Raw genomic sequence first — 24,461 nt, 5'->3', positions numbered from 1 at the left:
AAATTTTAGTATGCTAATTTTATAAGCAATTAAGATAAGGTCTATGTAATATATTTAAATCATATGTATTGCCATATTAAATAAAAAAAAAATAGTAATACCGATATAATAATTAGTTATTATATTATAGAATTTATTGTTTACTGTATTGTTCTTAACTTATTAGATTTTGTCATTTTAATCTGTCCACAAATTAGTTGTAATGAAAAAGTGTAAAAGAAAATTGTTCATCAACTTTTTATTTGTATCAAATTTTAAATAATAAATCAAATAACAACACATGATTTACATGCTTTTGCATTGATTAAATTTAAAATAGATTTCATTCGTCCTTCTGACCCCACATCATATGTCTGTGGAAATGCTACTCCATCAGGTCTACTGTATATTTTCTGCATACATTGTTCCCACTTAACTGGTGAAACAATTTGTTTCATAATCCATTTTTTCATATAACGTAAATTTGAATATGGTGTTGTTGTAACATTGGAATATACTTTACACCTAGGTTCATGTACTTCTATTGATTTTAAGGCTTGGAAAACTGATTCTAATGCTGGTTCCATTAGTCGTGTATGGAAAGCTCCTGATACTGGCAATTGATTTACATTACTTAAACCATACTTAGCATGGTGTAATTTAATATACTTTAATGCTTCTTCACTTCCTGCCAGTATCTTTCTTTGTGTGCATAAAAAAATAGCAGTTCTAAAATCAATTAGTCATATAATTATATAAGTATACAAACTATTGTTTGCTTAATAATCATCAAAGTTTGAATAAAAAATCTTACCTACACGTAGGTTGCTCAACACCTAGATCTAGTGCCCACTTTTCTGCATTTGTACAAGCCTCTGAAAGTCTTGCATTTATATCACAAAATACAGACACCATTCCTTGAGGTACTTTATCAGAAGCTGCTTGCATAGCTTTTCCTCTAGCCCATACTAATCTTATTCCATCTTCAAATGTTATAGCACCAGAAAAGATTAAAGCAGTTATTTCTCCTACGCTATAGCCTGCTGTGGCAATACAATTTTCAAATGCTTCAGGCGATTCTTCACGAACCTTTTCTAATGCTGCTAAAGATGAAACTACTGTACAAATTTGATTATATTCAGTTCTATTTAATTTTTGTTGAGGTCCATTCATACAGAGATTTAATAAATCATAATTAATAATTTCATTGGCTATTTTGAAAAGTTCTTTAGTAACAGGAAACTTTATGTATTTTTTTATCATGCCAACTTTAATCGTACCCTGTCCAGGGAATAGAAATACAGACTTTGTCGTTGGATCAATTTCTTTTCTTTCCTCATTTTGTTTAGTTACAATATCTTTAGGATATGGAGTCGTAGACCAACTTTTATCTGTAGCATCAGTGAATGTTGCAGATTCTTTGAGCAGTTGTGACACCTTTTCTTCATTCAATTCATTTTCATTATCACAAACATCTTTTAATGATTCTTCTGTATGTAACGTGTCAGATATATTACCTTCATCTCTTGTTGCATTGTTTGAAATTTGGTTATACTGGTTTATCCGATAACATTTTGGTAAATAAGGTAATAATTTTCCAAATGATATCCGTTGAATCATTCTACCCTAAATAAAATTAAGAAATGTCTAAAATAGGAAGCTATATAAATCTCAAAAACAGAAATCTTCAGTTAAATTAATTATTACTATTTATAGAACCTGTACAAGTCTTATGAAATCTATAAAAGCAGTTCAATTACAAACTTAATAATTGAAACCAATACATAATTTTGCAATTGAAATAAAAGATATAGTTTTAAAATATGAAATTTTTATATTTATCAACAGTTTTTTATAATTTATTAACGATTTGTAGTATTAATATAGAATTATTGTAAACTTTATAGAAACACTTTACCGTATTTATATCATGCTCCTTTTATTTACATCAATCTGTACATTGTACCGACTTATGCTGGATCTTCATTGTTCTATTATCTCTGTGAAGTATTTTGGCGCCAATTTTAAATCGAATTATCATTCCATTCATTTTTTAGTTTCAAATGTACTTTTATATAAGACTTTATATATTCTATAATTCAATTATAGAACAATTATTCTATAAGACTTCTTGAATGAAATTTTAAATATATTAGTAATAATGTTACAAAGTGTAATTGTATACAATTTCGTAGAGTTGATGAATAGATTTCTGGACCATAATATTTGATTCAAGTATGTACGAGGTTTTTTAAAAAGGTAAATATAAGAAGAAATGCGAAATGTTGATTTAAATAAATAAACCTTTCTTCTTATTTTTTTTTTTGTATATCTTTACCATATTACATCTTTCTTTATTTCATTTTGTTATTTGTATTTTTAAATTTGTTTCCATTGAATCCTTCTTACGAAGAGATATTCTTATAATTTTTATAAATATTGTATTGCAAATTTTTGTTATAACAAATATGAAAACTGTCGTCTCAATTGTTTGTATATTAGTCTTAGTACAAATGCCAAATTGTCTTTTTAGTAATATGTCGTATGATGCAATAATAATCAGTTCATAAATCATAATAATTTAAGTATTGTTTTAATACGTGTTCTACACGTGCTATCTCTATACTAAACTAAAATTTATAATGTATTGCATGCTAAATTTCACAGGCATTTACTATTAGTCATCTACTAATTCAAGAATATGTGCAAGACCGTAATGCGATAGGTGCCACGTGTTAAAGAATTGGTATAGGTTCTTTCCAATGTTGTTTGAATTAAAATAACTAAACGTTTGGAACATTTACCAATAACAGAAATAATTTCGGCGTGAATCATCTACTATAATATTGTTTCGAACTTCGTGTAACTTTTTCGAGACCTAATTTTTCGTGTTGTTAAAAATAGCTAGTGATATATTCGAATGAATGGAATTGATTGTTTACTGTCTGATACTTGCGACTATAGAGAACAATAAAATATTATAGTTTTCTTTGCATTATTAATCGTTCTAAATATACATATGCAAGAAAGGAAAAGATGTAACACGGAGTGACGCACGTAAAGTATTATAAAATGTTTTCTTTAGAACTACTATATTTAAACATTTTTTAATCTATATATTTTCAAATTTTTAGGTCTTCAAATTTTCGATATTCGAAAGTTCCAAATTTTTAAATTTGCAAGTTCTCAAATTTCCAAATATCCAAGTTTCGAAGAGGTTCCAAAGCATTTATTTAGCAAATTTATAATTATATTATTAAACATTGGATAGAGATGAAAGAGGTTGAAAATAGTTAAGTATAGCCGAATAAATCAGTAGAAAATATAGATTACAAACGAAGAACCATAAAGGGGAAGGGGTAAAACGCGAAAGGAGTGGGAAATAACAGACGTTGCAACGTCTGAGGGAGTCGTGTCGCTACTTCCGAGGAAATAGCATCTTGAAGGATACCTTGTAAGTTCAGGTATAAATATTGCAATCTCTTAAAACTGTTTACATACATTTGCAATTTATTTATGTTTGCATAATTATTAAAAAAATTGATTTGCTTGGATAACATTTAAAACAATACATATGCATGTATTTACGATTAAAGCCATCGAAGAAAAACTTCCGTTGTCTGTTCTTTTTGAATAAATAAAATATTTTAAAATACTTCTCTAACATCACGTCAAATATGATCTTCATAATTTACAATTACATGTCGCTAATTTGAAGTAAATTTTTATTTAAATAAAAATCAAAACATAATTAAAGTTACGGCAAAACGATATAGGAAAGACAACTGCTTCTCTTATTTCTTCCTTTTCTTTATAGTCTTACTTTTTTTTTTAATCATATCAATTATTAATTAACTTGTTTAGTTAATTATAATATATGTAACTTTAAAAATAAGACTTTTTCAATCACAAGCATTTCTTAAAATAATTAAAATAACTTTTTTAATTAGTATATATGAATAATCATTTTTCTTCCCACATTTAAAACTTGTACTCATAATTAAACAATGTTGTTATTGGAATTAAATTTGATTGAAATAACTTACAAAATTTAATCAGTGTATAATTGATGCAATGCAATTTCATTTGAATATTAAACGTTTGTTGTTTATGAGAACTTTTGGAAAGAGAATGGTAATAAATTAAAAGTGGGAAATAATTGAACTAAAATAATTTTGAAATTGATATCATCGTTTTAAAACTATGTTTGCCAGCTAAATTTGGCAGATCTTACGTAACATGTTAACGAACGCGCTGTGACACTATGAAAATTCATATTATTCATTGTAAATTGATTTTCCATTGTTTCAGATTGCTATAAATCATTTAATATTTGACTAACAAATAAAATATTAACGTCTAATTTAAATGATAAATTTCGAAGTAACTATATTTTCATAGTATTAACGTAATATGAATGAGTTTATAAAAAAAACCGAAATTTTCGTAATTATGTGAATAATTGAAACATATTATTATTATAATTGATTAATATTTATGTGCACTTATTTGATTTTTTGCAAATTACAAGACAATTGTTAAAACACTGATTTTTAATATTTACACAAAAAACATAACGCTGTTTTAAAATATCTAATAGCTTTTATTCATTTGTAACGAACATCGAAGTTCGGTTGCTGTAAAAAAACATTTACAATGTTATGTACTCGCGTAAAAGTAGAAAGTAAAATACCGTTTGCTTTTTTAAATATAAAATTTTATCTTTTCTTAAAATTTGTATTAAATGGTGTTTCATTTATAATACTTATGATTTTTAATTGAACATACGATAAACATTTTAGTGATTATAATTTTGAAATAACACCACAATCAGGTTAGATAAACATTTTTTAAAGTTGAGCATGCCACGCTAGTAACATATTTAACATTTCTGAAATCTTAATGATTATTAAAATAGAAATTGTATAAATTGAATAAATTTACTTTAACGTATTAATTACTATGGCGGACCCATTGTAAATTATACACAACTGTTTGATGCTACTGCTATTATTCATTATTTTTAATAAATAATAATTCTTAATCATTTTTTGTTTAATACATTATTACTTTTTGCCATAATTAGAGCATCAGTATGCCTTATCATATGTGCTCATTTTCACGGCAATATTGAACGTGTTAATCAAATGAAGCACACCGTTTCGTAGCTTCATTAATTGTAACTTTAATTTTTATTAATATATTACAAATAATCGCATCATATTAACGGAAATATACTGATTTAAAAATTAATAGACAGTATTCACACTTCTCACATCTAAATTATTTTGGAATATATTCATCAAATATTTATTGAAATATGTGAAATGCTTTTAACGTTAACATAAATAAACAATTAATATTTTATATTATATACAAATATGGTATTTATATATGTAACAACGATTTAACTTGAATGTTAACAACCCTGTTGCTCTTTTAGGCTATATATATTCCAAAATGAAATTATTTGTTCATAAATACAATATTATTGAATGTTTAATATACTTAAATTTTAAATTCACATGTTTTAGAAAAAGATTACTTCATAATTTGAAAAGGAAGTAACATATGTCAGGTGCATAAAGTGAAAATGTAAATAAAAAGAATAACAGCTTGATTAATATATAATTTATTTATGACAAATAACGTTTACTGATATATAAAATACAAATTAAAATTTAAAAGAAAATATCAAACAACATATTTACTATAACATTTATACGTATATTACAAAGATCTAATAATCTTAAATAATTATTCACTATCTGGGGGATGAAGGAAGGGTAGATATTTTAATTCTTAGATCTTGAATTCTTTCTAGAGTAAACGGATAATTACAGTAACTAAAATAATGAAAAAACATAGAAATAAATAATAAAAAAAGAAGAATTGGGAAGTGAAATGTACACGTATTTTGTAATTGGAGGCGGTTGTCCGGGACTGAAAGCGGTGTGTGCCAGTTCAGTTCACGGACACCAAATTAGACATGGTCTATTTTTGAGCAACTTATAGTTGTTCGTTCCAATTTACTGGTTACTCATAGTAGAAACCCTACTGTGAACCAGATGGGGGGATATTTGGGGCTCTACATTAACTTCATTCATGTCCATTTAAAGGAATGTAACAAAACAATAGATATGTATTTACATTAGCACATGGAATTTACAAATTTCCACAGTTATTTTATGTTTTAATACAGACTTTTCGTCAATTTGTACTGGATTGAAAATTCGTTCATTACCAATTATTTTCCTTGTTATTAAATAACAATATAATAACAATAACTTGATATAACAGCGTTGGGCAAATGTGCACACGGAAGAGTTCACGCGTTATGACGCGCAGTGCGTTTAATGATGAGGTGTTAAAAATTTAGAAAGATATTGATTCTCAACTTTCAGGTTTTCAGTTTATGTCTTTCTATGCAATGAGCATTTCAACTTTAATGCTTTTTACGTTTGAAGCGTTTCGAATTCGAGGCATTTTAAGTTCTAATAGTTCCGAGATTGAAGCATTTCAAATTTTACGTGTGGACAGTTTGAAAAATGTTTAGTTTGGGACGTTTTGAGTTTGTATACTAAATTTAAAACACATTAAATTTGAAGCTTTACAAGCTTCAAGATTTTCAATTTTAAACATTTTCCATTTGAGGTGTTTCGATCTTGAAGCGCACTAATTTCAGTACTTCAAGTTTCAAGCATTTCAGTTTTAAGGCATTTTGAATTTGAAACATTTCTAATATGAAACGTTTCTAATTTGAAGCATTCCAATTTTAAAAAGATACAGACTTGGAGCATTCTAAGTTTGAAGCATTTTAAGCTCCAAATTTCACTCAAATAAATTTGAGTCATTTGTAACTTTAAATATTTTAATTTTATAATGTTTAGCGTTTGAAGCATTTCAGTTTTAAAGTATCTTGGATTTGAAGGATATTTAACTTTTGGATGAGACATTTGAAGCTAGAATTGTAATTTATTGCATAGCAATAATATTGTAATTTTGAAGCGTTTCATATGCAAATTTTTCTTTCGACTCGCAAATGTTCACACAAACCCTGCAATATAACTAACGAACAACTTTTAACAAAATTGTTGGATTTTTAGGAAACGGAGTAGCAGTCTGATCAAGATGTCAAGGCCAATTCTTAGCAGGCCGCGTACACGTGTATACGGATGTAACTATGACAAAGGAGAATCGTATTATAAACCGATGGTCGATCATTTAGATCGAAAATACAGCGGTCGACCCTTGTTCTCTGAACCAAGAACCTCATTGGCCGATGAGATCGCGGCCCGGCGAAATGACATCGGTAACATCTTCAATCGTTTTCCAAAATGGTTTTAAAGGGTGAACATATCCTGCTCCTCTTTCCTTAACTGTTGCCAGAAACGTAGTTAGTTACATCACCGTAAAGAAAATGCTGAATTATTTTTCACTTTACCGGTCATTCGTGAGTGGCATGTTCAATCCAAACTCCCTGTTGTGAAACGAATTGAATGTACTTGTTGCATACGTTTAGCGTTACATACACGGTATACTTTATTCCAGTCAAAAATCGCCGTACAAAAAGGAAAAAAAAGAATTTCAGCATTAGTGATAAAAATAAAATAAAATCGTAACATAAAGCAGCATCGTCTAATGATTTATTGTATCCTGTGACACGAACAGTAACTTATACGTTATGTATACTATACACAGTGTGAGAGTGTTGTTTTTTTGGAACACTTTACAAACAAAATTATACTTTTTCTGTAGACAAGATATTTTTACTTTTACCGATAGTGAATTTATTTTACATTTCGCGATTTTAATTTAGATATGTACGTATTATTGTTTAAATATTGGTACGATTGTATGCCTCGTTGTTTTGAGATATGAACTGGGTACAATCGCTGCATTTTGAATTTAATGATAGAAATGAAAGGGTTTTTGAATTTTTGAAGCATAATTAGATATAGTTTACTAACAAATAAAATGTAGTGAATGCAATCGGTAACACGTTGACTGTTTTGGAGGTCATTAGTGACTGGTGGCACGAATTTTATATAATTTCATTAGTATTTAAAAATATTAATGAAAATTTTCAAAGTTTCCATATTTCCATATTGACAGATTGCTAAACTTTCAAGTTTCCAAATCTCCACATCCCTAAATTCCCAGATTCTTAAATCACCAATGTGTTGACCCTCAAAAAAATAAATAGACTAACAAAGTAAAATTCAAATATATCATTGCGAGTTATACTTACTATTTTATTTCAAATTTCAAATTTAGTTATATTACGAATAGTTCAATTACTAAGGATGATACACCATGATACTAATTAAAATTCAGTTCGTTTTCATTATGGCAGTCAACGTGCTAATTATTTTTCAATAAAAACGTGATGAAATGAAAATTAACTATAAGATAATTTAAAAATTTGAATCTGAAATCATGATTCGCTTCTATGAGGAAAATGGCTATATAAGGGGAAAACACCGTCAAATGCTGGATTTTTGTTGGGACTTTTTCAAAGTTACAAATTATCAAATTCAGTGATTTGGGTATTTTGATCACTTTAATTGAAGTTGGGGAATTTAGGGATTTAGGGAGATCCAAGCTTGGGAATTTGAGAATTTAACGAATTGAAAGCTTTTAATATTGAGATGTCAAAGGTTTATGGATGTGGGATTTTGAATATTTGAAAATTTGTTTTTGGAAATGTGGAAAATTCAAAAGTTTGAAAATTTAAAATTCTGAAACAGAATTGATTCTAAAAATTTTCGAATTTATATAACTTGAAAGTTTGAATATCTTGAAATTCAAGAAACGTGGAATTTAGTAAAATGAAAACTTAGAACGTTTGAAAATATAAAAAGTTGAGAACTTAGACATTCTCTGAAAAAATTTTCTGAATTCACAAACCTGAAAATTTAAAAATCAAAATTAAAATGATTTAATTTCGAACATTCTGAACTTTCCATTTCGAAAGTCTATACATTGGAAAATAATTAAAATATTCAAGTCATTCCAATAAAGAATTCATATAACTCAAGTATATTTAGTCCGTAATAGTTGTAAAATATTCTAAAGGGTAATATCTTCCATATAATAATTGCCGCATGCTATTTAATGGGATGTCCTTGCCCTGCACCGCCATTTTCCCAGCGGAAGCCCTCCATGCTCAAGCCCGTACATATCTTGAGGACTCGGTTTTTACAGGCACGCGTGACCTCTCCGGTCCCCGCACGACTTCCTTCGGCCATGACCTTGACCTAGAACTAGATTCCCCTATCCGCGCCCCTCCGTTATCGTCCTTGGCCGACCCATTGTTCCCCGAAGACGAAGAGGTCGTATACGACAGCCGTGGGCAACGAAGACGTCGTTTCGCTGATAATTTCGCTAGCGATGTGGTTGCAACAACCCAGCATCTTAAAGCGAAGTTGGCCGCCATCGGACTGGAGGACGAAGTTGATGCAGCCTTAGGTAAACTACCACGAGCTCGTCAAGATCAGGACCCCGTGGACAGCATTCTGAGCGCCAGGAGGAACGTGCACGACATGAAGTCCATCAGTGAGGAAGCTGAAACCGCGTTTAAAAGACGGTCCAAGCTGTTCGAAGAGGTCGATCGTATAGAAGAAACGAAACCATCGATGCTTAAGTGGTCCAAGTTGATCGACGAAGACGAGAACTTGGTTCCCGTTAGCGCGGCAGCGAGAAGGGCCAAGCAAACGAAAAATCGTCTAAACGATCTGGAGTCCGAAATGGAGGAGCTCGCGGAGAGACAAGCGAAACGCGAGCGAAGGGCAGCTGCCCTCAGGGCAATGATCAACGAAAATGCCAGCGAGTCGGACAGTATTCAACAGCAACAGGTTATCAGCAAAAAGGTGTCCATTCGCGAACGAGCCGAGAAAATCTTTTGAGTAGAAATGTGAGCAGAGTATAACGGCAGAAGATGGAGCTTTATTTTGTCTGAAGATTCGTTCTTCAAATACCCTATTATCTGAACATTTTCATTTAGTTTTGGCGATCCTGTTATACGTATTCGCGTTTGTATCTTGAGATTCGATGATTTTGATCTGACGAATTTTTTGAGTTTACGAATATGCATGTTCAGGGAGGAGATTTGTGCAAGGTTAATTATTGGTTGATTTGATTTTTGGTGTGGGTGCAACTTCTACTTGTTTTTTATTTAATGTTGGTGAAAGGGACGAGTGGTAGGATTTTGATTTTTATTTTGATAAGTGTCCAAACTGGGGGACTAAGAGTGGTTTTGTGATCCATTGGGGATTTATGTGGTACTTTTTATATGCGGATAGTGAAATAGTGAAAAGACAGAATTAGTACTATAAATTTGTCGTTTCTGGAATACAACTCACGGTCATAGCACGGGGGGTATAGTGACATGTCATATAATAATAATTATTAGGCTGTAAGACATTTCTAAATCTCGAAGATTGATAATTTCCAGGCTTCAAATTTAAAATATTTTAAAACTCTAATGTCATTTTAGAAAATTTCTAAATTCTAACGCTAAAAGTTCAGGTATTTTCTGAATTTTAGTGTTACAAATTCTCGAAGTTCCATAATTTCAAAAATCCAAAGTCTCAATGTCCTCAGCTTGGAAATTCTCGAAATTTCAAAGTTTCAAAATTAAAAAATTTCGAATTCCCAAAATTATAAAAATCTAAAATTCGAGAATTGAAACATTTCAAACTTGTAAAGTCTCAAAATCTTTAAATCTCTAAGTTTCACTATCCCAAATTTCTAACGTTCAAAAATCTCAAAATTTGAAAATCTTAGTTAAAAAATTTCAAAAATTGCAAAGTTACGAGATTCTTAAGTCCTGAAAACGAAGAATTTAAAAAATTCAACAATTTAAAAGTCCCAAAATCCCAGAGTCTCGAAACCATCAGAATAAAAAAAATCCCAATTTATAACGAAAAACGAGTAGATCTTTTACACACACCGAGTAGAAAGACATTAGCAATATTACAAAAATTGGTAAATGTCACTTAGTCGATGCCTAACGATATTTGGAAATATGTACATTCTCTATATTGCATATTTTATATATCTTGCTACTGTACAGTATTAAAAACAAAAAGAAGGAAAGAAAGTGCAACGTTATTTGACACGCTGATTCGTATTTACAATTAATAATATTTTCAAACATAGTTTTATAATTTTTATCGAAGACGGTTATAGCAGTAGATAATTGAAAGACTATCATTTAGTTAGATTTATATTAACATTTATTTTTTAATGAAACATTAAAAAAATTCTTTTCTAAACTAATTTTTGTTTAGCCGTTTTAACTTTATTGGTTAAAATGGTTACAATGAAATGTTAATTTTCTATTTTTATGCATCTTTGACATTTATGCCTGCAAATAAATTGGATGCTTTGTCGTCAGGGAGATGCGAGAGAAAGGAATACTTGATATTCGTATACTTTTAACAATAGTTCCTAATTAATTGAAAAGACGTAATTTATAGTAAATAACATTATGAAACTATCGATACATTTTGCCATTTAAAGTTGCATACGGAATTACATTATTTCCATTGATTTGTTTATTGTCATGCTTCAAATTCTGGTGAAGTATTAATATTTTAAGAGAATCGTGTGCTGAGCAAAAATATTTCTCGATGTTATTGTATGTATCTCTGTCCTCTTTTGTTTATAAATAAATTTCACTGTAAATATGTTACAAATGTACAATATATGTTTGAAACCTTCCCACCCTTCATAAAATAGGTTCCCCGTTCATGATGTGAGTACCTGTTACTTTTTCTTCCCATGCATGCACAAAAATCATTGTTTTGCATGATATATCAAATTATATCCAACATATATTTACATTCGATATCATGACTTTATTTTTTCTTTCAAGAAATAGTTGAATTAAACGCTTGCTTGCGTACAGGAAAAAAAATTTAATTAACTTTAAAATTGAAAATGACAGTAAATAATGATAGAACGTTGCTTGCAATATTTTTCTATAACAGCTTCATTGTGTTAATAAAAAATGATTACATTTCGTTAACAAATCTCATTTCATTTTGAACATAAAAAATAAATTGTACTAATGAACATTTTACATAATTTTATAATTAATTTCGAAGCATTTTGTTCAAATATAATTGCTTGAAAAATTTGATGGAAAGAATTAACTATAAAATCGAAAGATACGTGTATAAGTGTAATTAATATCAATATCATCCGCCTATTTTAGGGTCTCGTAATCTATCGGGAAATCGTAACGATTACTATGACGATTTGGATTATATATACGCCGGAGACATTCAAGATGATATCGAAGATGATTTCGTTTTATCTCAGCGACGTCAAAGAGAACGCGCTGCCGCTGCTTTCGCCGAAGATTTGGCTGATTTAAGACGCAAACGAAGAGATATGCAGGTTATACGCAAATTTAAAAGAGCTCGATTTTAATCGCATAACGCCATCTCCAATTTTCGTCATATCAATTTGATAATTTTAAGAAACATTTTCGAATATACTTTAACGCTAGAACTATTTCACCTTTAGATGCTATTTCTATTTCTAAACAAACTATTTTAGTTTGGATTTCTTGTTTTAAGTCATAGCAATTATTAGGATAATTGTTTTGATAAAATATATACGTGAGTTTTTGATTAGGTAAACAGTGATAAAGGTAAACCTTAGTTACATTAGTAAAATAATGTTTTACTCTTTGTTTATTAATTTAAATATTTAATTTTTAATTTAGCAGCAATTGTCAAACGTTGAGGGTTAGTAGTTCTAGCGTTAAAAGCAGAGTTTCTCACACTTTTGTGGGTTGAGATCCATTTTCAAAAATGGTAATTTGAAGTATATTATCTTTATTGTACTATAGTTCAAAAATATTGAAATTCCAAAATTTCAAATTCTCGCTGTCCAAAAGTTCGAAACTCCAATTATCTCCAACTTTCAAACATCTAAAATTAGAAAATTTTTTCGTTCTATAATTTCAAACTTCAAATATTTCAAAGTCCCAATGTTCCAACATTCCGAAGATCTAAAATTCTAAAAATCTGAAATTTCAAGCCTATACAGTTCCAAATTTTAAAAATTCCAAAATTCCAACAATTTGAATACAAAATATAACTTTACCACTTCAAAACACAATTAAGTTTTAATTATTAAAAATGATTCGGTGGTAACCCAAGATCCACACCACGTGAACCTCTGCTTGAAAAGTATAAAAATTTAAAAACCGCAAATTTAAAAATTTCGATGTGTATGTATTCTCTTAACACATTATAAATAATGCTCTCCACCTTTGAAGTAAAAATAAACTTCAAGCAACATGAGATGTATAAATGAAAGTAATAAACTCGATTTTTGTGCTGAAACCTGGTGTGAATTTTTCTACGTTCGCTGATGTTTTCTGTTTTCCAGGATCGTATATTCGACGTAATCGATTTAAACGCCGAAATCGAGAAAGCCAAAAATACCCTGGAAGCAGCAGATGTTGCTTTTCAACGACATGCCACGAAATTCGATAACACGTATGACTACGATGACATGTCATCGAGAAAGGTGTTGAGCGTGGATATGGTACCAGAAAAGACATCGTCTAAATCGATCAAATTCATTAAAGTCCCGAATGTTGATATGGAATCGTGCATACCGCAATCGATCACACCGAGACACGATAGAATTAATTCGTTAATAGAATCGGCCGAAGATGCAAATCCAATGAACACTCTTGCCTTGCAACCGTTGAAAAGAAAATTCTTGAAAAGAAAGAAAAATGTTTCCTTTTAAAATTTTCCGGGTGAAAACTTCAACGCGTTCGCTATCACCTCGTTCATTCACTCTCGTCTATAAAATATAGAACAATTACTATTTCAGTTTCATCATAGTAAACTTTTATTACTCTTTTGTTATTGTAGTAAACTATTAATAGTTTCTGTTATACGATCATTCGGTTAGATATTTTTATAAATCTGTTACCGTGTTTAAGTATCATTTTACTAAATTGGCAAGTGCAGATTAACTTTGTTGCTATAGATTTGCTATGTTTAAAACGTTTAACAATGACAATGTAAGCTCAGTGGTGAAATCATTATCAACAAAATATAAATAACTGAATTTGCAAAGTAATTTGGATTTATTTTAAAATAATAGAGTCCTGTAATTTATGGGATGTACGTGAGAGTATATGTGAATGATGTTTGAATTTCTATAGCGATTTATCATTCATATGAAAAGGAATTTTCATACGTACCTAATTAAAAATGCTTCATAATTACTTGAACTTATAATTGAAATAGACAAATATTGTAAAAGAAAAAGAGGTTAGGAGGTTTTTAATGTGTTTATTGTGGTAGCAAACGTGTTAGATGATACTTAATGTTATTATTTTAATAAGGCACAAGTCAAGGAAATTATCTTTCGATGTTTCAGCATTGCAACAAATGAAATTAAATAAAATACATATGTGTTTATAAATGCTAAAATAAATGACAGCGTTATATTAATATTCAAAATCTTATATCTGCAGTTTTAATGTGCATGCACCTTTTTATTTATCTTAAAATAGTAATGTACCAGATATTACTATTATTGTTACATAATGTATGTACCATATTGTATATTTCCTGTTTGAAATACAGATTATGTATAGTGATACTTCTTTGCAATTTTATTTTCATACCGTCGAACTTTTACGTCCTGAAATTGGTCATTAATATGCAACATCTTAATTTAATATCAATGTCAAGAAGCGATATTTTTGACCCTGCGCTTATTTTTTATCATATATTACCTTTACTTGACCTTTACTTGACCTTTAATAAATGTTTATGAATTTTTAAACTAGGCGTGTAATTAAAATGAAAATATATTATGAACACTTTTAAAACCTTATTTACACTTCAACTTTATTAGTCCATATACAGAAATAGAATTGCTAATATACAATATTTAAGTAAACGAAAACATGTTAAATAATATTTGAAAAAAAAGTTGAAATACTTACGCCAATCGGAAAGGTTGTAAGTCATAATTTTTAATAATAAAAAAAGTTTATAAATAAAAATATTGATTTCGATAGAGAAATGATTATACTTGATTGACATAAGTAAACAATAATAAATAATACCAAAATAATAAAGATCACAATAAAATTAAATAATTTCAATTATGAATAAATATAAATTGAATTATGTCCCTATAGAGGGAAAATAACCATCTGTTTTATTTTTACAACATAAAAATTGGATTTGCAAGTAATCAATGGACAGATTTCACAAATGATAAATATGCTTGAATGAATGGTTGTTATTATTACTGAAAAATGTAGTATTATGTGAAAACATGTTACAATTAAAATTATATCTATACCACATGGGTCGATTTTAATATACAGTTCAATTGTACAGTTACAATTAGAAAATAAATTCACAAGATTTTTTGATACTTCAAACTATAGTAGGCTCGAGTATGGTAACTGTAATATCTAGGATCGTGTCTCATATTAATTATCTCTTTCATATCTGCTGACCGTTTATAGCTCTTGTCAGTGTTCTTCTCGTCGTAGGTCCTCATCACCCTTTCGGCCCATTCTTGGGCTCGAGGTGGTTCACGGAATATTCCTCTTTGCCTCTGATTTAGGTAATCGATAACGTCGTCATAGTAATTTTTCCTAAAAACGAAGGAAAATGCTCGTTATCATAGTAGTTTTAATCGCAGAAATGATCATTCCTGTTATTTAAGACCATGGATTTTTAGAATTTTGGAAATTAAAAATTGGAAGTTGGAGATTTTAATAATTCCAGATTTTTTAATTTTGGAAATTTTAAGATTTTGGGGATTTGAAAGTTTTTGAACTTTGGAACTTTGGAACAATGGAAATTTAAGATGTTGAAATTTTGAAAGTTTAGAACTTTTGGGTATTTGAATTTCGCAAGTTTTTAGATGCCTCAAAACTTCAGAACTTTGGGACTATGCAGTTTAGAAATTTTAGGATTTTTAAATTGTGGAAAAATAGTTAGTATAAAATACAGTCTCCAAACGTCAATAAATGCTCTTTTTGACCAATACTAGGCAATAATGTTCAGATTAATAATTCTGTAAAACACTTACCTATATTCGTAAAGATACGCATAATTGAGAAACAGAGGACGAACCCAGTGATGATTGTAATGTGGAGGTTCGATTTTTTCTAATTTTACTTTCGGTAATTCCGCAGGTGCTGCTGCTGCACCCCCCTCAGCTGCTGCTTCTCCTTCCGCGGGTTGTTCTTCTGGGGTTTCTTCGATATCCCATGGCGCTGGCTCGTCGTCCCACATGTTTTTTCACGCTTTCGAAACTCTAATTGACCCTACCTAAAAGGGATACAAATCATAGATACCATCTGACCACCAATTTCCATTTTCTCGGTGGCTTTGATTTTACAGAAACAAGATTGACAGAAGCGTTCCACTTAAGCATTTCAAGTAGATTTGTTAAGTCAAAGTAGATAGTTTTCTCTTTAAGTAAAATGTTACAGTACTCTCAATTGGTATAATTAGCTAATGAGATATATTTAACGAATGAAAATAGGCCACGTTAAGATACAACAACGTGTTTGATTGTGACATGTTCGTCCGTGATTGTACCGAAACAATGGTAAACAATTTAATTTGATTTATTTATACCATCTATCTTTCTGTAACGTCCTCTACACGCTTAGTATTAAAGAGCAAACTTGAACATTTTTCAAAATATTTCGTATCTTTAAAATTATAAAAATTTTATATAATATACAAATAATACCTATATATAAGTAAAACTGGTTACTCAAATAATTTTTCAAGTTTCTCTTCACACTTAGTAAACAAAACTCATTTCATGACAATTATACCATTATACCGCTATTAAGTACTTATCTTCAGAAGCTGTATCTTTTAAAAGAGAAAATTTTAACTATAATGACACTTAATTATGCCCTATACTGCCATCAATTACGTGTTGTCAAAAAAGATACTACTTAAAGTAAAAATTTTTAATTAAAATAACACTTCATTACGTCCTATACTACCATTAATTATGTGTTGTCAAAAAAGATACGATTTAAAGAAGAAAATTTTAATTACAATATCACTTTGTTATGTCTTATATTGTGGTTTGATTAATTGACTATAAAATAGGTTTCACTGTTAAACGATCACAGTAGCATGTTCACTGTCACTTTAAACTTACGATTATCCAGAACTAAATCACAAAGTATCATCCGCAATGTCAGCACTTTACCTGCGTAACGATGGCCACTCCTCTAAGTACTTCTTCGGACTGAAAAAAACTGCTCTCGTGGACTTTGCCTTGTTTCGCTTTTATTTTAGCTTATAAGATTTTCCTTACCTTCCCTCCGGTCTTCCCCTTAAGTAAAACAGTGCCCCTCTCCTAAAGAGTTGTAGTAAAGAAACAAGCTTGGTAGGGAGGAAGGGGAAAGAAAGAGGAGGATTTTTGGCACTCAAACCGCTGTAATGATTGTTACCGCACAAGGCAACAAGTAATTTAGTATTTTATTATACAGGGTGAGTCATTTAACACATCACCCTGAAAAGCTGAAATATGTATTCAACAAAACAATGGTATCAGAAGAAATGAACAATAATTTTGTGTGATTTATTTTTCTTTTTAAGTAGAAGGACATGTGGAAGGACATGTGAAGGTCAAATTAATTTTTTTAGTGAAATTATACAACTTATAAGATATTAAACGATACAGCTTGTCATTTTTTTTATAAAAAAAAAAACGATATCAAATTATTTGTATCTGACATTGGTTTAGGAGATATTTAATTTCAGTATCTAACAACCTTTATATATTTATATTTATCTGATTATTATCTGATATTTGTCATTTATACGCTTACACACATAAGTATATTTATACATTTAATTTTTTATGTTCTATGAATTTGCATTTCTATTAATTTTTTCTTTAAACGTTCAATAAACGTAAATATGTGCATATATACTATACAGTTATGATTTATATTACATCTTCTATTTATTTATAGATTACTAGCTATAAAAACTTAAACGCGCATCGATCGATACAATTTTATTTCGAAACAGAATCATTGACACCGTACCCTGGTTTAGTTACTATAAATCACAAGTCGCGTTAAATACGCAAATCATTCATTAAAACAATAATTTGTAATAGAATTTCCATAGAAAAATACATTTCGTAGAATTAAAGGTATATTTTCACAAAATTTTCATTAATCGAAGTATGTGTGGAATAATTATAGAACTGTTTTAGAGCTTTTTTAAAACTATTTTATTTTCCGTCGAAAGAATATTTCAATATAACATTTCTGATATTACTGTAAATTTAAATAAAAAAATACACTGTTAAAATAAATTTTTCTTTCAATTGATATATTGCTAATATCGCTAAAATAAATATTCAAATTTCAAATATTCCCGTGGGGTCGTTTTGGTTCAGCTAATACAATGAAATCTACAAAATGTACATTTATTAATAAATAAATATGTATATAAAAGAATTAATTAAAATACAATAAATGTTTTATTGCCTGATTTATTAGTTTCTATTCTTAGAATAACAAAAGTTTTTAATTATACAAAATTATGAAATTAAAAATGATTGTGGTAGAATGAAAATTATACTTTCACAAAAATAACAATTTTGTTCTACACAGTTTAGTAAAACAAGTTAAACCTATATATAATATAAGTCTCAGTTGCTATAGTGATGCAAAAGGAAAACAAATAAAAGTACTCCATGAAAATGAAAACTTCCATGGAAAAACATACTCTTTCTTATTTGTTGATTTATTATTTAAGTGTTTTTCAAGTACTTGCTGCAAATAAAGAAGTGATTGAATTTTCTCAACCATCAAAATGTAAAAATAATGAATATTTCAATTCAACTTCATTTTCTTGCATGCACTGTGATATAAATAAAAACTTAACACCATCTGCAGATAGTAAGTGAAAAATAATTATATCCTCAAGAATTAAATTCTTAAATAATTTATTTTACAGAATTACGGTGTATATGTGATAAAATTAATAGGAAATTATTAAAAGACAATTATCCTATCGATAATATTTTTTATCCTTTAAATACAACAATAACTGCAAATGAAAGCAATTGTCTTTCATGTAACAATACAACCTGTGATTGTACCACTGATGAAATACAAAGTAATTTACTTTATTAAAATATGTTATAAAAGTATATTGAAAAAAGATATGCTTGTTATCAATTCATATATTTAATAATAATACAGTATATTATTGATCAAGCTTTCAAATTATATTACTATTTGTATTATTTTTAATTATATTTTAACTACTTTTTCAGTAAACAGACATTTAAATAATACATTTACAGACACTGAATGTTATATTTCATGTCCTAATAACCATTATCCATCTTTGGATAGAACCAAATGTTTTCCATGCAAGAATCTTGACTATAATTATTACATAGATTATATGTATCCAACAAATAACTATTATGCACCGATACAAGATCATTGTTCTTTTAAAGATTCTTCCTTCAATAAGCAGAATCTCACAGTTGTATATCAAGTAAAATTTGAAACAGGAAATATAGACAGTTACTATTTTAGAAAAGAATTACAAATTGCTTTATATTTTTGTAAGGTGAGGTGTAAAATAAAGTGATAAAGTATAAACAGAAAGTATAATGTAAATATATTTGTAGAGAAAAAATGAATTGGCATGTGAACATTTATCTAATATGTGTGTCTTAAGTCTTTATACTAATGATATTGCATGCACATTATTTATGCAACCTCGGGTAGCGCCTAGATGGTTATTTTATGATAAAAATGAGACCATGGTTGCATTAAGAAGTACACAAATCACACATAGGTACAATCTGTTAAGGTATAACAATGTATGTAACATGTATTTCTATCAACATATACTGTAAATGTTGTATACCTTTATAACTTAACATTGTAACTATAAATTATATTCTTTTAGGAAAACATTCTGAATTTTACAGTTGCTACGTTTTCTTTACACGGTATTTTTAAATTTATTGGTACACCTGACATGCCATGTCACTTACTGGAGCAGATTAAATTTGGCATAAATTTAAAAAAGAAATGTAAACTCACAATTAAAAACTTATTGATTACAAAAACAGAATTTATGACTCCTTATTTAACATTTATAGAAAATAATAAAATTTTGATGCATGCATTGCCTGTATTTGTCACAAATATTAATAAGGTAAAGAAAAAATACACAAATAACATTAAAACAATTTATTGAAATAAATAGGCATTATATGTATTAAATCATACATATTGTAAGTATTAAAGTTGTTTTAAAATAAAATTTCAAAACTGTTTCATAGAATAATAATGAAATATCAACTTGGCAATTAGTACGAAAATTTTTCTTTGTTGATAATGTTAGTGGTTTTAAAACACTATCAAACATTTCAGTTGATGAAGTTAACAGAGCTAATGAATTATCTGTATTAAGATACATGAAATCTTTAAATGTTATGTGAGTATATTTTATTCTTTTCATAAATTTTGTGATATCAATTAAAATAAAAACATTTGTAACATTTTTTTCAGCATTAATATTCAATCTTCAGAACATAGAAACAAAATATTTCCTCCTTTATTGATTATCGAATATGCTGAGTTAATGTATGAACAAATTAGTAAAACCATGGAAGTGACATTAGATTATAAAGTTGAATTTACTTTAAATGACAGCACTATTGATACAAATCTTAAGGTAAAACTTCCAATAATAAGTAGGAAGTAATTACAAACATTTTATTTAAATATTATCATTACATTCTTCAGCATTCTAATATATTTGAATATTTTCTCAGATAATCACTGGAATCTTCTCAGCATTAGCTCTTGTATTTTCCTGTATAAGAACTTGGAGTTATAGCAAACGTCATCATACTTCATTCTTTAACATACGTATACTACTTTGGGCTTTCATATATGCTGTGGGTACTGTTGGAAGCATAATTCTTTTAAGTTTGATCATATTTTGTACATATTTATTTACATTTTATAAAGGGCAAACAATACCATATATTTTACTTCCTGGAGATATAAATGAAGAAACTATTAAAATATTTACTATACTAGCATTTTCCTTTAAAGTAAGTATTTAACTATAAAACAAAAATATATTCTTAATATAATTCAATCATATAAAAAGTTCTTAATATAGTTTATAGAAATGCTTGGATTTATTTGTCAATATTCGAATATTGACATAATTTTTCTTGATTGGGAACAACCAAAATCAGCACATAATCAATTTAAATATGATTCCTCAAATAATTTTGTAAACAAATTACATGCAAACAAGATTCTAAAAAGTAAATACAAAGTGTTACAGACGCCATCAGAATTAATAACAGCCAAACGAAAAAAACTAATACATCAATTACATAAAGAAAGTAATTTTTACTATTTTGACAAATCTCCTATAACTGACACAAATAAAACTGATTTTTCATCGCAGTATTCAGGATCAAGCATTTCTATTCAAGAAAAAAATAGTAATTTTCACAGCTTTCCTATTAGCATTTGGAGAACATACTTTATTGCAAATCAGTGGTTGAAGCTTCAAACAAAAAGAAAAATAAGTGTAATAATTCAGTTAGTTGCTGTCTTATGTACTTATCAGGTAAATTTAAACTTTTAAAATAATAACATAGAAGAAAAATGTATAGTCAGAGTTATATTAAAAATTCCAAGTAGGTTATACAACTGTATCCTAGGATTTTTGCAATATCAGAGTTAACATCTAACTCTTCTGATGGCAATTACAATTTTATTCTGTATTATACAATATGTACTTTGATATACACTTCAATATACTGTATTCAATGGTTAATATCTATTGCATTCTACCAATCATGTCTCACAAATACAATACAAGAATTTGTAAATCTATGTTCAATTGCAAATATCAGTGTATTTATTTTACCATTTAATTATTATGGCTTCTACATTCATGGAAGGTAATACATATAACAGCAGTTCATAAATATATAATATTTATAACTAAATATTATTTTTACTTTTTAACAGATCAGTGCATGGATTTGCAGATATAGATTTGCCTACTTTAATGGATAATTTAGAAAAAGAAAAAAACGATTTATGTGCGCATAAAGGTCTTGTACCAGGGACAGTTCAACAAATTTTTATATTATCTTTAACACCATCTTTCAAAAATATGTTTAAGAAAATTTTTTTAACAGCAAAAACTGTAAGTATAATATAAATGTGTTTAAGAATGTTTTAAATTTATTATTTCACTTTTTTTCAGAAACAAAATAATTTCCTGAAATCATACTCTGTTACTAGTATAAACTGGAAACAAATTTCTGATGGTCAATTTAAATTGAAACAATTTTTGTATAAGTTTGTAGATCACTGTTTGAAAGAGGAAGATTATATTATTAAAGAACAACATTTCTTTGAAAAGTTATTTAATATTTTATTTCCTCATAATGAAGACAAGTCAATTTTTTATATTGGTAATTATTCAAAATATATATAAATCAAAAGAGAAAAATATATTTAATTATGCCTCATTTATAATATTTGCAGATAATAAGTACTCCTTTGATGAAGTATTATTGTATGGAAATGAGTGGTTATTGGCAACATTTGAAATGTCAGTATTCGTTTTCATCATAGTATTATGTAAAGATTGTATATTGGCTATTACAATCACAATATTAATATCTGTATTATTAATTACAATAGTTGAGCATAATAGTAAAAGAAATTTGGATAATAATACATTATTGGATACAACATTTCTTACACAATAACATTTACATAATAATATCATGTAATTGTATAGTATTTGATACGTATGTACTAATATATGATGTCAAATGCTTTAAATATTATACTGCATCCATCACATAAGTAATTTTAAAATAAAGATAAAAATTTAATTATTACAGAGATTCATTTAACTTTTAAATTGTAATTTATTTTTAATATACAATGTATACAATAAGAGTGATACTATTTTATCTTACTATGTATATATATATAGAATGTTTTTCTAAATAATATTAATGATGATCACCATTTCCATGTCCATGGTCACCAGCTCCAAGATAATTTTCTATAGATACTACTACTATAAAAGTTGGAATTCCAAATCTAGCACCCCTAAGAAATACTCTCAATGCTCTAGTTAGAGGAGTTCCTGGTAAAGTTGTATAACGCCACACTTCATTTCTCAACCATGGATCCTTAAGTCCTTTCTCAGCCAATCGTTGTTGAACACGTACCAATTGTGGTACATCCTCTACCTTGTAGATATTAGGACTTGGGACTACGTATGGTGGTCCATGACCATGACCATGACCTCCCATGTTTATAAATGAATTTGAACCTGTAAATAATTTATTATAGCAGTTAAATATTTGAATATTTATTTCTTTATATATGTAATATTAAATATTAATCAAAGAACAAACAAATTAATTCGACTGCAACAGCTTAGTGGTATCGCAACTCTCAAATTTTCGTCTTAATGGTATTTATTTATGACAAAATTGAGAACCTCTAATTTAAAGAGTTAGAAACTTGTTTATAAAGCTATCTTCAAGGACCTTTCAATGTTATTATTTCTCTCTATTAATATGTATATTTTATTATAATATATTTAATATTTTTATGGGTACGATCAATACAATTTCAATGAAATGTAGTGCTACAAAGAATATGAACACAGTAAACTAGATCCTTACTTAGTCTTTAAATTAAATGCAATAAATTTGTTACACTAATTTTTCACATAATCATAATTCTCCTCATTCTTATTAAATAAATATACAATAAATACGTTTTATAAAAACTTTATAACCTGTACAACTGACTTAAATCGTTAATACCAAAGTTAGGTTATCATATATCTTACATTAAAAAAATTACTACTAATTTTATTACATGACTTTGTCCTTGTATCCTGATTAAAATTGTGTAACAGTTGTATTTATTATTTTATAATAATGTTCAAATTTACCTTCTAAAGTTAAAGTGACTGAAAATACAGTCCACTACAAACACTGTTATATATCTTACGTAACTGTTTTACATTATGAGTGTGTACAGTATCGCCTGAATACAACTTCGATACTCGCACCTGGTAGGGGTCAGAGGTAGGATTTCGAATTTTGACGAATCTTCCGAAAAGCAAATGAATATAGCGTGCAAATTTATTTGACAAAAAATAGATTATATTTGCATTTTGATTTCAGGATCCTATAAACCAGAATATGGCCATAATTTCAGCATTTACCTATTACAAATGAGTGTGGATAAATAGAAACAGAATACATTCATTATATTTGGTTTATTTCTGTTAGAAACTTGCAGTTGTTCGATTCGTACATTTCTAATTTCGAATTGATTAACGCATACTTTTTTATAATTTCTTACTCTGCATTTTTCA

The 24,461-nt window shown here is 28.2% G+C and overlaps 5 protein-coding genes across 15 annotated transcripts; 2 read left to right on the top strand and 3 right to left on the bottom strand.

Moving 5' to 3' along the window:
• Nucleotides 1-223: 223 nt before the first annotated feature.
• Nucleotides 224-2,054, bottom strand: beg (malonyl-CoA-acyl carrier protein transacylase beg). 3 transcript variants are annotated; one of them, XM_012292371.2, is made up of 3 exons: nucleotides 1,898-2,054; nucleotides 794-1,605; nucleotides 224-708 (listed from the first exon to the last, which is right to left on the bottom strand). In XM_012292371.2, exons 2-3 carry the CDS (start codon nucleotides 1,597-1,599, stop codon nucleotides 267-269), a joined length of 1,248 nt encoding a protein of 415 aa, XP_012147761.1. In that variant the 5' UTR covers nucleotides 1,600-1,605; nucleotides 1,898-2,054; the 3' UTR covers nucleotides 224-266. The 3 variants fall into 3 exon arrangements, with proteins under 3 accessions (XP_012147761.1, XP_012147762.1, XP_012147763.1); XM_012292372.2 differs by having other exon boundaries at nucleotides 794-1,600; nucleotides 1,898-2,051; XM_012292373.2 differs by lacking the exon at nucleotides 1,898-2,054 and adding an exon at nucleotides 1,687-1,829.
• Nucleotides 2,055-3,278: 1,224 nt separating this feature from the next.
• LOC100875687 (uncharacterized) lies at nucleotides 3,279-14,625 on the top strand. Of its 3 annotated transcripts, XM_012292377.2 has the most exons (4): nucleotides 3,290-3,443; nucleotides 7,086-7,291; nucleotides 12,203-12,387; nucleotides 13,390-14,625. In XM_012292377.2, exons 2-4 carry the CDS (start codon nucleotides 7,111-7,113, stop codon nucleotides 13,756-13,758), a joined length of 735 nt encoding a protein of 244 aa, XP_012147767.1. In that variant the 5' UTR covers nucleotides 3,290-3,443; nucleotides 7,086-7,110; the 3' UTR covers nucleotides 13,759-14,625. The 3 variants fall into 3 exon arrangements, with proteins under 3 accessions (XP_003706344.1, XP_012147767.1, XP_012147766.1); XM_003706296.3 differs by lacking the exons at nucleotides 12,203-12,387; nucleotides 13,390-14,625 and adding an exon at nucleotides 9,187-11,681 and having other exon boundaries at nucleotides 3,279-3,433; XM_012292376.2 differs by lacking the exons at nucleotides 12,203-12,387; nucleotides 13,390-14,625 and adding an exon at nucleotides 9,187-11,681.
• Nucleotides 14,626-15,327: 702 nt separating this feature from the next.
• On the bottom strand, nucleotides 15,328-17,431 carry fln (flightin). 6 transcript variants are annotated; one of them, XM_003706292.3, is made up of 4 exons: nucleotides 17,338-17,391; nucleotides 17,230-17,268; nucleotides 16,081-16,322; nucleotides 15,328-15,640 (listed from the first exon to the last, which is right to left on the bottom strand). In XM_003706292.3, exons 3-4 carry the CDS (start codon nucleotides 16,284-16,286, stop codon nucleotides 15,397-15,399), a joined length of 450 nt encoding a protein of 149 aa, XP_003706340.1. In that variant the 5' UTR covers nucleotides 16,287-16,322; nucleotides 17,230-17,268; nucleotides 17,338-17,391; the 3' UTR covers nucleotides 15,328-15,396. The 6 variants fall into 6 exon arrangements, with proteins under 6 accessions (XP_003706340.1, XP_012147772.1, XP_012147769.1 ...); XM_012292382.2 differs by lacking the exon at nucleotides 17,230-17,268 and having other exon boundaries at nucleotides 17,338-17,431; XM_012292379.2 differs by lacking the exon at nucleotides 17,338-17,391 and having other exon boundaries at nucleotides 17,230-17,329.
• Nucleotides 17,432-18,677: 1,246 nt separating this feature from the next.
• LOC100875801 (meckelin) lies at nucleotides 18,678-22,962 on the top strand. Of its 2 annotated transcripts, none has more exons than XM_076540151.1 (13): nucleotides 18,678-18,940; nucleotides 18,999-19,160; nucleotides 19,351-19,625; nucleotides 19,687-19,881; nucleotides 19,971-20,222; nucleotides 20,350-20,504; nucleotides 20,579-20,744; nucleotides 20,845-21,129; nucleotides 21,201-21,662; nucleotides 21,737-21,999; nucleotides 22,070-22,250; nucleotides 22,311-22,521; nucleotides 22,595-22,962. In XM_076540151.1, exons 1-13 carry the CDS (start codon nucleotides 18,736-18,738, stop codon nucleotides 22,819-22,821), a joined length of 3,039 nt encoding a protein of 1,012 aa, XP_076396266.1. In that variant the 5' UTR covers nucleotides 18,678-18,735; the 3' UTR covers nucleotides 22,822-22,962. The 2 variants fall into 2 exon arrangements, with proteins under 2 accessions (XP_076396266.1, XP_012147776.2); XM_012292386.2 differs by having other exon boundaries at nucleotides 19,321-19,625.
• Nucleotides 22,963-22,966: 4 nt separating this feature from the next.
• On the bottom strand, nucleotides 22,967-24,187 carry ND-B12 (NADH dehydrogenase [ubiquinone] 1 beta subcomplex subunit 3). Its single transcript, XM_003706298.3, has 2 exons — nucleotides 24,033-24,187; nucleotides 22,967-23,399 (listed from the first exon to the last, which is right to left on the bottom strand). The coding sequence occupies exon 2, from the start codon at nucleotides 23,377-23,379 to the stop codon at nucleotides 23,074-23,076; it is 306 nt and encodes a 101-aa protein (XP_003706346.1). The 5' UTR covers nucleotides 23,380-23,399; nucleotides 24,033-24,187; the 3' UTR covers nucleotides 22,967-23,073.
• Between the last annotated feature and the right edge of the window lie 274 nt (nucleotides 24,188-24,461).

Source organism: Megachile rotundata, chromosome 15 (genome assembly GCF_050947335.1).
Source record: "Megachile rotundata isolate GNS110a chromosome 15, iyMegRotu1, whole genome shotgun sequence".
NCBI classification, from domain to species: domain Eukaryota; kingdom Metazoa; phylum Arthropoda; class Insecta; order Hymenoptera; family Megachilidae; genus Megachile; species Megachile rotundata.
This window is presented reverse-complemented; position numbering and strand designations above follow the sequence as displayed.